The 15900-nt window shown below is 36.7% G+C and overlaps 1 protein-coding gene across 2 annotated transcripts in view; it reads right to left on the minus strand.

Annotated features, from left to right (window-relative positions):
- The window catches only part of LOC110449512 (disrupted in renal carcinoma protein 2 homolog), a 34182-nt gene that overhangs the window by 2055 nt on the left and 16227 nt on the right, over positions 1-15900 (minus strand). For both annotated transcript variants that reach the window (XM_021496423.1, XM_021496422.1), the window contains exons 7-12: positions 15575-15663; positions 13786-13915; positions 11917-12025; positions 9813-9880; positions 8040-8158; positions 3285-3467 (exon numbers count right to left, since the gene is read on the minus strand). In XM_021496423.1, coding sequence (XP_021352098.1) covers positions 3285-3467; positions 8040-8158; positions 9813-9880; positions 11917-12025; positions 13786-13915; positions 15575-15663 — 698 coding nt within the window. The remainder of the gene's footprint in view (positions 1-3284; positions 3468-8039; positions 8159-9812; positions 9881-11916; positions 12026-13785; positions 13916-15574; positions 15664-15900) is intronic.

Genomic DNA, 15900 nt, shown 5'->3' on the forward strand with positions numbered 1-15900 from the left:
TTTTTTGAAAGCTCAACATGAGAAATTAAATAAGTGAGGTACATGTATCACTGGTAAAATTCTGTTGAATACTCAATGAGTACCTAATAGGTCCACAAACAAGCAGTTATTATCTAAAACACTTAGTTCCCACACTGTAGCCAGGTAACATAGGTTACTAAATCATCACGGGAACACAGTTTCCACTCTGTAGCTGCTACCGGCTGAGATCGCCATATCACCATTAAGGGACTGGAATATTCTACAGGTATCAGTTATCTTACCTTGTACAAGTGTATCAACGCTTTCTGCAGTATAAGGTATTCTTATCAACGGCATGATTTCTCATCCCAACACGATTCCTCACTCGGGAGTTTGGGGCAGGCATATTACCTGTTGTCATGAGTACGACCACTGTTTGTGAGTTTGGGTGATTGCGGTATATTTAGGCTTATTTATAAGTTTAGGAACCACTGTGCAGACACTAGTGGTATTCGATATAAAGTTTTCCGAATAGATTATAATCAGGGCCTCTCATTTGCTGAGACATGCCGAGCTATAATATTTTCTGTTCTGTTTTATGGACCGTAATAAAGGTTGTGTAATAGAATATTTGTATCGTGTTTTAGAAAATTGGGAAAAAGCCAACATCTGCAAAATGGCTGCTGCAGGCTGGCTTCCGATTAGTCAATTTTTTTGCATTGACCAATATCCCTAAAATTCTGTGTAAAGGTGTGCAATGTCACTACAAATACACATGCGTTGATTTTTTTTATTTGATGTGTTGATTCTCTCACAATTTGGGTGAACCGGATTGCGTTTGAATGTGTTTATAAGAAGATGCGCACGTGCATTGTATATCCACGTGTAGGTGTGCCGAAAGTGTCCTACACGCGTATGCGTTCCGGGTGTGTAGGAGATAACAAGAGTGATAAAACGTGTTATTGATACAGAAATACCACGCAATCGGGCAACATTATTACATTTTTCTCATCATAATGAATCAGTGAAGTTTATTGAAGACTTCTGCTGCTATTTCAAAAGTCATTGAATAAATAGATTGATAGATAAAACAATCAATAGATATTAGGCATGTTGTACATTGAACTACTAGTCATTTGGTATAATGTAAGCTCATCAATTACATGTACACTTAGGCAAGTTTTAAGACACCGCGGATGAAATCAATCAGACAATACCCCAATTGAGATAGAGAGCTGGGGTGAGAAATCGTGCCTGGTGAGAAAACGTGTCACCCATGTGCATATGTTTTGCACAATTTCTCATCCGAGTGAGAAATCGTGCAGGGGTGAGAAATCGTGTTTCGGACGCAGCAATTTTAGCACGATTTATTACCCGGGTGAGAAATCGCGTTGAGTGAGAGTTTGTGCCGAAACAACCCATATAGAGTTGAGATGAGGGATACTCAAGTGGTTACAATTGAATGACATCATGTCAACGATTCATTAACGAAACGTCAACAATGCACCGAGCCTGTAACGTTAACACTGCATTACAGATATATGGCAGGGTCAAGCACAGGTACTTAGCCTTGTCTGTCAATACACTTAATATTCATATTATAGGTGTAAGCTTGTGAAAACTGAGAGACGAGGCCAGTACTTGTGTATCAACAGGGAGAGAGAAAATAAATCATTCACCCTCTTGGAAGTGAGATAAGGGAATCCCAGCACTCCGGATATTAATCTTAAGTTGCCTAACACCCCTGACAAGCCTGGTGTTTGCCAGCTTAAGAATCTTACCCCCTGGCTGAGATTCCCCTATCTGACCTATAGAGGTTAAACATTTTGTTATTTCTACAATGCAGCTAGGTACCATATCATAACAGATATGTACTTACATGTACAATACACATCTACATTATACACATACAATATACATCTACATTATACACATACAATATACATCTACATTATACATATACAATATACATCTACATTAAACACATACAATACACATCTACATTATACACATATAATACCCATCTACATTATACACATAAAATACACATCTACATTATACACACAAAATACACATCTACATTATACATATGCAATACACATCTACATTATACACATACAATACACATCTACATTATACACACAAAATACACATCTACATTATACATATACAATACACATGTACATTATACACATACAATACACATCTACATTATACATATACAATATACATCTACATTATACACATATAATACACATCTACAGTATACACATAAAATACACATCTACATTATACACATACAATACATATCTACATTATACACATACAATACACATCTACATTATACATATACAATACACATGTACATTATACACATACAATACACATCTACATTAAACACATACAATACACACCTACATTAAACGCATACAATACACATCTACATTAAACACATACAATCCACATCTACATTAAACGCATACAATACACATCTACATTAAACACATACAATCCACATCTACATTAAACGCATACAATACACATCTACATTAAACACATACAATCCACATCTACATTAAACGCATACAATACACATCTACATTAAACACATACAATCCACATCTACATTAAACGCATACAATACACATCTACATTAAACACATACAATCCACATCTACATTAAACGCATACAATACACATCTACATTAAACACATACAATACACATCTACATTAAACGCATACAATACACATCTACATTAAACACATACAATCCACATCTACATTAAACGCATACAATACACATCTACATTAAACACATACAATCCACATCTACATTAAACGCATACAATACACATCTACATTAAACACATACAATCCACATCTACATTAAACGCATACAATACACATCTACATTAAACACATACAATCCACATCTACATTAAACGCATACAATACACATCTACATTAAACACATACAATACACATCTACATTATACACATAAAATACACATCTAGATTGTACACATACAATACACATCTACATTAAACACATACAATACACATCTACATTAAACACATATAGTACACATCTACATTATACACATACAATATACATCTACATTCACTATACACATAAAATATACATCTACATTATATACATACAATATACATCTACATTATACATATAATATACACATACAGTATACATCTTCATTATACATATAATATACACATACAGTATACATCTACATTATACACATACAAATATACTTACATTACACATTTATATTACATAAATCAACATGGTACAGTAGACACTTACCTATATTTGGAATCATCTGTACAAAGAGGAACAGCAAGCCGCCCAGATTGTTAATGGTGGTGAGCCAGAGGTTAGTGATGCCTTCGGCTACAGGGTAGGTGATCTCACATGTCATTTCATAGTACAGAGCCGGCGTGGAGGTGATGAGGACAGTGGACAGGATCACAGACACATACAGAGAAACTGTAACAGTATCAGTCTTATAGTCACATCATTTTATATATAACAATACATGTACAGTATATAGGTCTACTTCACTATGAACCTCCCTTCACAAAAGAGTTAGCATACCTGTTAAATGACCCGCATCTTGTGGGTCACACCCGCAAAATTAACCTATCACCCACGACCAACTTATGACCCGCTCGGGTGATACAAATCTCCTGCATTCCGTCAATATGACCCAGAATATCACCCGCCTCCGCACTCATATGAGTATCTCCCTATTTACGGAAGTGTTACATTTGTGTGTCTCGGAGGTTTAGCATTCGGGTATGGTTAAAGTCTGCAGACACAATTTGAAATTGTTTGACATTAATTAAACATTTGTGCCAAGTTGATCAAAGCCTGAATAGCAGAAATTATAACTTATATACAAATGTATTTTCAACAAGAGGCCCAATGGGCCTGCATCGCTCACCTGGTATTAATCTCACAATTGTAACCTTAAAAGTGGACTAAAATAAAGCTACAGGCAAAATGTCAAGTGTCTTGACTTCAAGTCATTCAGAAGAAGCTGTTAAACCATTTGACCCCTGTGACCTTAAAAAGTCAAACATGGACATTAAGTTGAACAAACTCCATAACCCTGCTTCCCAGAATGCAACTTGCCAATATCACCACCATATACCTTTCGTTTATTAAGATGCACTATGGACCAGATATGACCATGAAAGTATGTCAAGGTCATTCACATCAACAAGCAATAAACCTGTATGCTTTAGTTATTCAGAAGAAGTCATTTAAAGATTTCAACATACTTGATCCCAGTGTGACCTTGAATATGAGCAAAGGTCATTCATTTGAACAAACCTGGTAGCCCTTTATGCCAATATCCTTCTGGCCATATATCATCACCCTAGACCTTTTAGTTATACAGAAGTCGTTAAAAGGTTTTCAAGACAATTGACCTCTGTGACCATGAATATGAACAAAGGTCATTTATTTGAACAAACTTGGAAGCCCTTGATGCCAACATCCTTCTGGCCGAATATCATCACCCTGGATCTTTTGGTTAGATAAAAGAAGTAATTTAAAGGTTTTTAAGACAATTGACCCCTGTGACCTTGAATATGAGTGAAGGTCATTTGTTTGAACAAACTTGGTAGCCCTTTGTGCCAACATCCTTCTGGCCAAATTTCATCACCCTAGACCTTTTTGATATACAAAAGAAGTTGTTTAAAAGTTTTCAAGACAATTGACCCCTGTGACCTTGAATATGAGTGAAGGTCATTCATTTGAACAAACGTGGTAGCCCTTCATGCCAACCTTCGGGCCAGGTGAGCTAATAATAAAAATTGCAAGTACTACAAGAATATGACTATTATGACATTTTTCCAATATGATCACAGGTCTCCATTATATTGACCAGCTTGATCTGGCTAACTTGGTTTGGAATAATGTAATAGAAATAGGTGACAAACTAGAAAAAAAAATTATGTAATGATATAATTAGATCTGGCACCCCAAACTTTTTTTTGTCAATGAAAAATAGAACTTTTAAGCTATTACATTGTATTATTTTTTGGACCCACCCCTTAACACGGGGGTTCAGCCCCGCAATTTGTACAATTTTGAATCCATGCCTCCCATTAATGCTTCTGACCAAATATGATCGATATCCATGGCATAATTCTACAGAAAAAGTCGTTTATAGCAATAAAGTCAAATTGCCCCCTTTTGGCCCCGCCCCTCAGCCCCCTGGGGGGTCAGCCAAACCATTTGTACAATTTTGAATCCCCTCGGGGGCCAGACCTACGGTTTATACAAAATTGGTTCCCCTTCACCCAATGATGCTTCAGATTTTAAAGAATTTGCTATATTACCCCAATTAGGCCCCGCCCCTCAGCCCCCAGGGGGGCCAGACCCATTTATACAAAATTTGATCCCTTTCCCCTAAGAATGCTTCTGACCAAATTTGGTCAAAATCTGCTCAGCTGTTTATGACAAGTAGCGATTTTTAGGAAAAGTTGATGGACGCTGGTCGGCAGACGCTGGACGACGCGCCATGGCATAAGCTCACTTGCCCTTCAGGCAGGTGAGCTAAAAATATTGATATTAAAAAATGAAGTTGTCTGTAAAAGGATTCATAATTAGTCATTTTCAAATGGCAAGAAGCACATAGATATTTTTAAATAGTTCTCAAAAACCACATTTTGAACACCAATTTGAATTTATAAGGATTTTAACAACTTGGCCCTGCAAAATATTTTTTCTTTTCAATAAATTTAAATTGTTTATTTGATAAACTATGTGAAAAGCATTCTCGATATCCAGGGGTTATGCCCACTAATTACGCTCTCTGCAGTACAACTGAGATATGTCATATCAGTGTGCGCCACCTTGTTGAAGAGACAAGACTAGTTCGATCCATTGATGTACATCAAAAGAATCTCGCAGTCACGTAACAGTAACAAGAGGCCCAATGGGCCTGCGTCGCTCACCTGGTATTAATCTCACAATTGTAGTCTTAAAAGAGGACTAAAATAAAGCTACAGGCAAAATATCAGCGTCTTGACTTAAAAGTTTAAAGTAATTCAGAAAAAATGGGCAAAGGTCATTCATTTGAACAAACTTGGTAGCCCTTCATCCCAGCCTCTCGGTTATTCAGAAGAAGTCCTTTAAAGGTTTTAAACAAATTTGTCCCCTGTGACCTTGAATATAAATCAAGGTCATTTATTTGAACAAACTTGGTAGCCCTTCATCCAAGCATGTTACTGGCCAAATATCACCCTAGGCATCTCAGTTATTCAGAAGAAGTCGTTTAAAGGTTTTAAACATATTTTACCCCAGTTACCTTGAACATAAGTCAAGGTCATTTATTTGAACAAACTTGGTAGCCCTTCATCCCAGCATGTTACTGGCCAAATATCATCACCCTAGGCCTCTTGGTTATTCAGAAGAAGTTGTTTAAAGGTTTTTAAGATATTTGACCCCAGTGACCTTGAATATAAATCAAGGTAATTTATTTGAATAAACTTGGTAGCCCTTCATCCAAGCATGTTACTGGCAAAATATCATCACCCTAGGCCTCTTAGTTATTAAGAAGAAGTTGTTTAAAGGTTTTAAACATATTTGACCCCAGTGACCTTGAATATTAATCAAGGTCATTTATTTGAACAAACTTAATTGGTAGCCCTTCATTCCAGCATGTTACTGGCATCACCCTAAGCCTCTCGGTTATTCAGAAGAAGTCGTTTAAAGGTTTTAAAGATATTTGACCCCAGTGATCTTGTATATAAATCAAGGTCATTTATTTGAACAAACTTGGTAGACCTTCATCCCAGCATGTAACTGGCCATATATCATCACCCTAGGCCTCTCGGTTATTCAGAAGAAGTTGTTTACAGGTTTTAAACATATTTGACCCCTGTGACCTTGAATATAAATAAAGGTCATTTATTTGAACAAACTTGGTAGCCCTTCATTCCAGCATGTAACTGGTCAAATATCATCACCCTAGGCCTCTTGGTTATTCAGAAGAAGTCGTTTAAAGGTTTTAAAGATATTTGACTCCAGTGACCTTGAATATAAATCAAGGGGCCAGGTGAGCTAAAAATCGACAGGCTTTGAAGTCAGGCGTTGCCCCTTTGTAATCTTCAAAGGACAGTTATCAGCCCAGCATTGGTCAGGTTTTTTCCACCCGAGACCAATCAAACAGCTATCTTTGTGCCTTCAATTTTGCTATGACATATATCCCAGGGGTGCAGAGAGTGTACGTGAGCGCAACCCCCCTAGATATCGAGGATGTGTGAAAGGTAGTAGTACACACACATTTTGAAGGGAGATAACTCTTACACAAATCAGATGTTCAATGTGCTGGTAACCTACAGCTATATTTACCAATTCATAGAACATTTAAACTCATTTTATTCTTAATTCTTAAATACTCTAGTTCTCTAGCCCTTCCCCTTCTGTGCACAAATTCATAACAGAAATCACTTATAATGTTTATGCTTCACAATTTGCTGCTGTAGGTGTAGTCGAATTGCCATATTTGCTGTAAAAACAACACCTTCAAATTTGGTTTGAACTCATTCAGCCCTGAAATTTCATAATGGACTATTCCAACCTTTGAATTGGAAGAGTTGAAATGTGTCTTCAGGGGTGAATGAATTAAACATTTTTAACAGTTTATATATAATAATGATAATTATAATAATAATTTGGGGTTCTTATATACCGCTTTATCACAACCTAGTTTGAAGGTCGTCTCAAATTATTATCCTTGGTATAGGGCCTTTGCAACCAACCAACATCTTTCTCTACTCCCTGGTAAGCATACAGCCGGTGCTGCCATTTTAGCGCTCACAGCTAGCATTCTACAATTTTAGCACTGCCCAACCACATACTCATTTACAGCTGAGTAGACTGGAACAAGCAGAGTTAAGTATCTTGCTCAAAGACACATCACAGTGCCGTGCCGTGACTCGAACATGCAACCCTCTGGTCAAGAGCCCGGCGTCCTACAACTAGACTACCGAACCTCCTATTTTTATATCAAGGTCATATACAAGCAGTATGTGTACATCCTACCTTTAGATTCAGGAATATATCCATTGATGAGGAGAATGAACCAGGCCATAGCTAGACTAGCTCCCGTGTACAGTACCAACAGGAACAGACGCATGTGTTTGGTGTACACGTCGGCAAATCTGAAAATACCACAGGCAGATAACCTTAAATATAATATAACACAGCGTGAATATTTCTTACTACTTAATACTTCTACAGGCTCATAACCTCAAATCCCAAATTTAAATCGAGTGAACATTTTTTAACAATCACGTAAGTGTACCATTACAGGCTTATATGTCAAAATTAAAATGTTCTTATATTTTCTTGCCAATCAAGTAATACTACAGGCCTATTACCTCAAATCTCAAATTAAAAAGTGAATATTTTTTGCCAACCGACACCTATAGCCTCAAATCTCAAATTTTAAAGTGAATATTTTCTTACCAATCTAGTAATACTACAGGCCTATAGCCTCAAATCTCGAATGAAAAAGTGAATATTTTCTTGAATATATTGGTTGTCATGGGTCATAAATTAAAGCATCCAAGAAGACTTGTATAACAAAGTGATTATACATTCAGAACCCTTCAGATCCTTTCTTATGACAAAATGAATAAGAAAACAATCAAATGAGTTGAGGAGAAACTACCTTGATTCTATATTACAATTCAATTCCAGCACTAATTCATTATAATTGACAGTTGCACAAATTCAAACTAACTTGGCATTTGTGTTTGCATAGTACGAATGTTGACAAATATTTATCAGACTACAGTTTAAATTGGATTAAGTTATTATGGAGAAATCGTCACATTTTGGCTAATAAATTATACACAAATGTTGCTTACTTCAAGCTTATATTGCACATGCTTACAAAGTTTCATCAAATTTAAATATTTAAATAAATTTTTCTTGAACACAAAAAGAGGCCCAGAGGGCCTGTATCGCTCGTTTCTTTCGTTACATGAAACTGACATATAGGTAACTTCAGAAAAAAATTGATACCTAGAACCTTTAACAATTCTTAAGCTAAGTTGTTTGAAATTTTAAATTTTAAATTTAAAGCTTTTAATCCATGTTGATCTTTGACCTCCGACTAGCACTTAAAGTTTACTTTTGACCTCATTACTGTAATTAAAAAAAAGATTTGCACTGCTAGTCTACAAAGCATACCCAAGTATCATGACTCTAGTCCAAATGGTTCTTATCATATTTGACCCCTGTGACATTTTAATGAGGAAACTATAGCACTCCATCCCTGGGACCTACTGGCCATATATCATGACCCTGGGCCTTATGGATCTTGGTAAGAAGATTGTTAAGCTTTTAACCCATGTTGACCTTTGACCCCTGACTAGCACTTAAGTTGACCTTTGACCTTATTATTGTAATTGAGAAAAAGTTTCACACTGCTGGTGTTCATAATTCTGAAATTGTTGTTTGAATTGTTTAACATATTTGACCCTGTGACCTTGAAAGTAGGCTAAAGTCATTTTAATGAGGAAACTTTATAGCACTCCATCCAATCTACCTACTGGTCAAATGTTGTGACCCTAGGTCTTCCAGTTCTTCAAAAGAAGTCGTTCAAAAGAAAAAAGTTGACGGACGGACGACAGACGGATGGACAATGGACACTGCAGTACGGCATAATTAGCTCACATGGCCCGAAGGATGTATGAACAGACAGATTCTCACCTTACCATATTACTTCCTGTCAAAATTTGGACAAATGTTTGAAGACTTAAACACATCTTGTTGAAATCACAAAACAACAGAAAAAAAGGTCCTCACCTTCCAACAAAGAGACATGCTCCGGCTGCTGATACAGTAGAGTAAAACCCAATCCAACCAGCTTCATTCTGGAACATCATACATGTTGGCAGTTATAATATATCTTACTAGCTTCCTTCCGAAACATCATACATGGTGGCAGTTATAATATATCTAACCAACTTTCTTCCGAAACATCATACATGTTGGCAGTTACAATATATCTTACTAGCTTCGTTCCAAAACATCATACATGTTGGCAGTTATAATTTATCTTACTAGTTTCCTTCCGAAACATCATACATGTTGGTAGTTATAATATATCTAACCAACTTACTTCCGTAACATCATACATGTTGGCAGTTATACTATATCTTACTAGCTTCCTTCCAAAACATCATTCATGTTGGCAGTTATAATATATCTTGCCAGCTTCCGTCCGAAACATCATACATGTTGGCACTTATAATATATCTTACTAGCTTCCTTCCAAAACATCATTCATGTTGGCAGTTATAATATATCTTGCCAGCTTCCGTCCGAAACATCATACATGTTGGCACTTATAATATATCTTACTAGCTTCCTTCCGAAACATCATACATGGTGGCAGTTATAATATATCTAACCAACTTACTTCCGAAACATCATACTTGTTGGCAGTTATAATATATCTTACCATCTTCCGTCCGAAACATCATACATGTTGGCAGTTATACTATATCTTACTAGCTTCCTTCCAAAACATCATTCATGTTGGCAGTTATAATATATCTTGCCAGCTTCCGTCCGAAACATCATACATGTTGGTAGTTATAATATATCTAACCAACTTACTTCCGAAACATCATACTTGTTGGCAGTTATAATATATCTTACTAGCTTCCGTCCGAAACATCATACATGTTGGCAGTTATAATTTATCTTACTAGTTTCCTTCCGAAACATCATACATGTTGGCAGTTATAATTTATCTTACTAGTTTCCTTCCGAAACATCATACATGTTGCCAGTTATAATATATCTGACCAACTTACTTCCGAAACATCATACTTGTTGGCAGTTATAATATATCTTACTAGCTTCCCTCCAAAACATCATACATGTTGGCAGCTATAATATATCTTACCAGCTTCCGTACGCAACATCATACATGTTGGCAGTTATAATATATCTTGCCAGCTTCCGTCCGAAACATCATACATGTTGGCAGTTATAATATATCTTACCACATTACTTCCGAAACAGCATAAATATTGGCAGTTATCTTCCAGCCAGCTTCACTATAGAACATCACATATGTCGTCATAAAAATCAAACAAAGTAACTAACTCAATCACCCCTGAAGACACATTTGAACTCCTCCGATTCAAATGTTGGAATAGTTCATCATGAAATTTTAGGGGTGAATGAGTTAATCCACCCTATCACCACATAAATATTCTGCCCTACTACCGCTGCTAAGCATTTGTGATCACAAGATTGCAGCCGTGACTATAGTACAGAGAGGGAAGTCGTTCTAGTGGTACATGTACATGTACGTATCAGTATTAATCATTGACTCAGGCTACTAAAGTATTCTATTCAGTGACTGTGAAATTATACCATCATATATATATACTTAGGACCATCTGTTTATCATCCCTACCATCTTTCAGTCATATTAGTCAATTAAAACTTGATTGATTTTGAAAATAGCAGCCATATTGGATTTTTGTTCCAATTGAAAATGAACTTCCTAAAGATAATGTTAGTAACATTCTCATAAGTATGTATATATCAACGAAATCCCTTCAGTAGTATCTCAGTGTAAGTTGAAAGTGAAAAATGTTAATCCAAGACAAACGACAAAGAGGGATACCAATGGCGGATCCAGACACTTATCTGGGGGAGTTTCCGAATTTCCAAGGGGGTTTCCATGTGGGGAAAATTGCGGAAAATGGTGAAAATGCATGATTTTTTAACAAAAATTCTCAGAGTGGACGGGTTTCCTGAAGCCCAAAAACCCCCTCTGAATCCGCCACTGGATAACAGTATGCAACAAGCAGTCAGGCTAGGAATACACATTCAACTAGCAGTATACTGTTTGTATAAGATAAACTGTTTAGCTGGTTGACTGTTTTACCTCAGATATCCCATGTGGCTTGAGATTTACATCCAGGACACTCTGCCAGGCACTGAATATACCCAGGGATAATCCATAGGTTAAACATATGATCCAAAACTTAGAATTCCTAATAAAAATAGAATCAAAATTCAAAATCAAACACATTATCCTTCTCATATGAAAACACTGAAGTAATGAATACACCTGCATAGACTTAAATTTGTCAATATTGAATAGGAAGGATTATATAGTTGTACACCAGTCTGGGTGTAATTACCAGTTGTAATATTGAAAATACTATGTTATAAGATATATTGTTTAAATATCTTGGCCATTTCTTTGAAACAACACCTCATTCAATAAGCAGCCATAAGTAAGGTGTCATTTCCAGTAATATGGTTACACAACAAGAGCTGTCATCCCGAGGATAACTTATACATCATTAGGTGACCTTGACCTTGCAGGGGTTTCCAGACAAGTGATTTTGCATAAAGGACCATAATACCCTCAAAAAGTATTGAAGGCTGAAATTCAAATGCCAGTGCACAACTAAATAATATACTGATAACTCAAGTGCAGTTTCAATAACATCTGCCAGTTATTTAAGATGCAGTTTTCCACACAAGTTATTTCGCATATAGGGTAATAACTCCCTTTAAAAGTGTTGAAATCTGAAATTAAAATGCCGGTACACAACTAGCTGTACATGTACATAATACAATGATCATTCAAGTGAAGTTTCAAAAAATCTGCCTGTTAGTTTTCCGGACTGCGTTACTGCGGACGACAGACATCCAGACAGACGGACAGATCTAAAAGTACAGACATCCAGAGTGATTCCGGTATACCCCCCACCACCCCTAACATCGTTGCAGAGGGGTATAATAAGGCTTTTATTCTAGGTGAAATATTGAACAAATATATATGGGTGTGTATATTTCGAGATTATCATATGACCATTTTCATATCATTTTCCTTATCATCCCCAGACTCCCATATCAGCCAGAGGGGCCAGCGAGAAGGGCCAGAGGGGCTAGAGGTCAGAGGGCTGATATGGGTCGAGGGCTGATACGGCATAGGATATGGAAACAGACATAATTCATTGAGTACAGTAGGGAAGTAAAATCTTTCAACCCATGTTAATGTTTGACCACCTACTATCACTTAAAGTTGACCTTTGACCTCATTACTGTAATTAAGAAAAATATTTGCACTGCTGGTCTACATAACATTATTAAGTATCATGACTCTAGTCCAAATGGTTCTTGGGATATTGATGTTTGAATGTCTGAACATATTTGACCCCTGTGACCTTAAAAGTAGGTCAAGGTCATTTTAATGAGGACACTTTATAGCACTCCATCCCAGGTACCTACTGGCCAAATATCATGACCCTAGGTTCTCCAGTTCTCCAGAAGAAGTTGTTTAAAAGAAAAAGATGACGGATGGATGACAGACGTTCGACGGACGTCGCAGTACGGCATAAGCTCAAATGGCCTTTCAGGCCAGGTGAACTAATAAAAACGTTCTTGTATTTACTACACCATGCCTTTATTTGGCAATAAAAGGGCATAATGTTAACTCCACCAAAAATGCATGTTAACTTCTGAAATACAAACTATATTGGTGTGCAATATGTGTACCAAGTTTGAGTTCAATCAATCCAAGGGAACTCGCACGGAAACCTTATTTCGGACGATGCAAAAGACGACGACACCGTTGACAAAGTAATACCTTTATGTCGCCTGCAGGCGACACAAACAATTAAATAATTCCAGCAATGACAAACATGTTTCTGTATGTAGATGAATATGAGTGTATGCACTGGCAGAACTATTGTAATCCAACCTTGCAACTGTGAAGGATAACTCAATTAATACAACTTACTTGAGCAGTTTGATGAATCCAGTCTTAAACTTCATCCTTGCTATAGATGCTGTGGTACTGGGAGGTATCTTGGGTTTGGCAGGGAAATACAGCAGCACTAACAGGTATACAAAGGCTACAAATCCAAACTCTGTGTGTATAGAACAGAAAATAGTATCAAAATCTGTACCAACATGAAACTGTTTTCACCTTTTTAATTAATTTTGGTTTCTTCATAATCTGTACAGATGTAACTCACTGGTATAGTTACAGGTAGTGATGCATTATCTTAACTCTATAGCTTAGTACTACTGGTAATCTAGCTCTATAGCTAGGTACTTCTGGTAGTCTAACTCTATATCTAGGTACTACTGGTAGTCTAACTCTATAGCTTAGTCACTACCGCTAGTCTAACTCTATAGCTAGGTACTACTGGTAGTCTAACTCTATATCTAGGTACTACTGGTAGTCTAACTCTATAGCTTAGTCACTACCGCTAGTCTAACTCTATAGCTTAGTACTACCGGTAGTCTAACTCTACAGCTTAGTACTACTGGTAATCTAACTCTATAGCTTAGTACTACTGGTAGTCTAACTCTATAGCTTAGTACTACCGGTAGTCTAACTCTACAGCTTAGTACTACTGGTAATCTAACTCTATAGCTAGGTACTACTGGTAGTCTTACTCTACAGCTTAGTACTACTGGTAATCTAACTCTATAGCTTAGTACTACTGGTAATCTAACTCTATAGCTAGGTACTACTGGTAGTCTAACTCTATAACTTAGTACTACAGCTAGTCTAACTCTATAGCTTAGTACTACCGGTAGTCTTACTCTATAGCTTAGTACTACTGGTAGTCTAACTCTATAGCTTAGTACTACCGGTAGTCAAACTCTATAGCTTAGTACTACCGGTAGTCTTACTCTATAGCTTAGTACTACTGCTAGTCTAACTCTATAGCTTAGTACTACCGCTAGTCTTACTCTGCACCCCTGGAATATGTCATAGAAAAATAGAAGGCACAAAGATTGATGTTTGATTGGTCTCAAGTAAAAATACCTGACCAATCGCTAAGCTGATACCTGTCCTTTGAAGATAACAAAGTGGCAACAACCGGCTTCAAAGCCAGTCAAATTTTACCGTTACCCAACCGCAAGATTCTTTTAAAGTACATCAAAGTATCGAGCTAGTCTCCTCATCTCATCCACAAGGTGGTGCACACTGAGCCTTTCATTTTGCTGTGACATATTCCAGGGGTGTAGAGAGCGAAAGTGAGCATAACCCCTGGAGTGTCGAGGATGAATATTAATAGAATCTATCGCTACTGGTTGTGTAAGATAGAGAAATAGTGTGGGAGAAGTACATATAAGTCTTTACAACTTTTGTTTAGATTACATGTTATGATATTGAATTCAAAAAATATTGCAGGGTTACTACAAATAATTCTTCCTTAACAAATTTTTACTTCCATGAAATAATTTGCTAAATGTTAAGAACCAATTACCACATTAGGTAAAAAGGTTTACCAACGTAAACCTAGGTGGTAACTATGTTGGTTGGTTTGTGTTTTACGTCCTATTAACAGCTAAGTTTATTTAAGGACGTGCCAGGTTTTTGGTGGTGGAGGAAAGCCGGAGTTCCCTGGAGAACATTCACCGACATACGGTCAGTACTTGGCAATTGCCTCACGTTGGGTCTCGAACCCGCGACCCAGTGGTGGAGGGCTTAGTGTTAGCAGAAGGTTAGACGCCTTTACCACTGCGGCCCCCTAGGTGGTAATTAGACATCAAAGTGAGCCAGTACTTACCAACATAAAGTAGAAACATGATTTCTTTACGCTCCTTGTCGATCCTATCCACAACAACTGTATGATTTGATCCTAGGAAATCTGAAAATCTGAGAAAATATTGACCTATAAAAATCAGTCATGTATATAAATTTAATTACAATCAGTCCACACAGTAGTTTATATAGTATAGATATTGCATATTGCATGCTTTCATTTTCTGACAATTACTGTATAGTAATAATAATAATTATATACAATATTTGATATAGCGGCCTGTATCTAGCTAACATAAGTCATTTAAAAGCGCTTTACAGTACATAGATATACAATTAATACAATTAGCA

The sequence above is a fragment of the Mizuhopecten yessoensis genome, unplaced genomic scaffold, assembly GCF_002113885.1.
Source record: "Mizuhopecten yessoensis strain PY_sf001 unplaced genomic scaffold, ASM211388v2 scaffold4631, whole genome shotgun sequence".
Taxonomy (NCBI): Eukaryota; Metazoa; Mollusca; class Bivalvia; order Pectinida; family Pectinidae; genus Mizuhopecten; species Mizuhopecten yessoensis.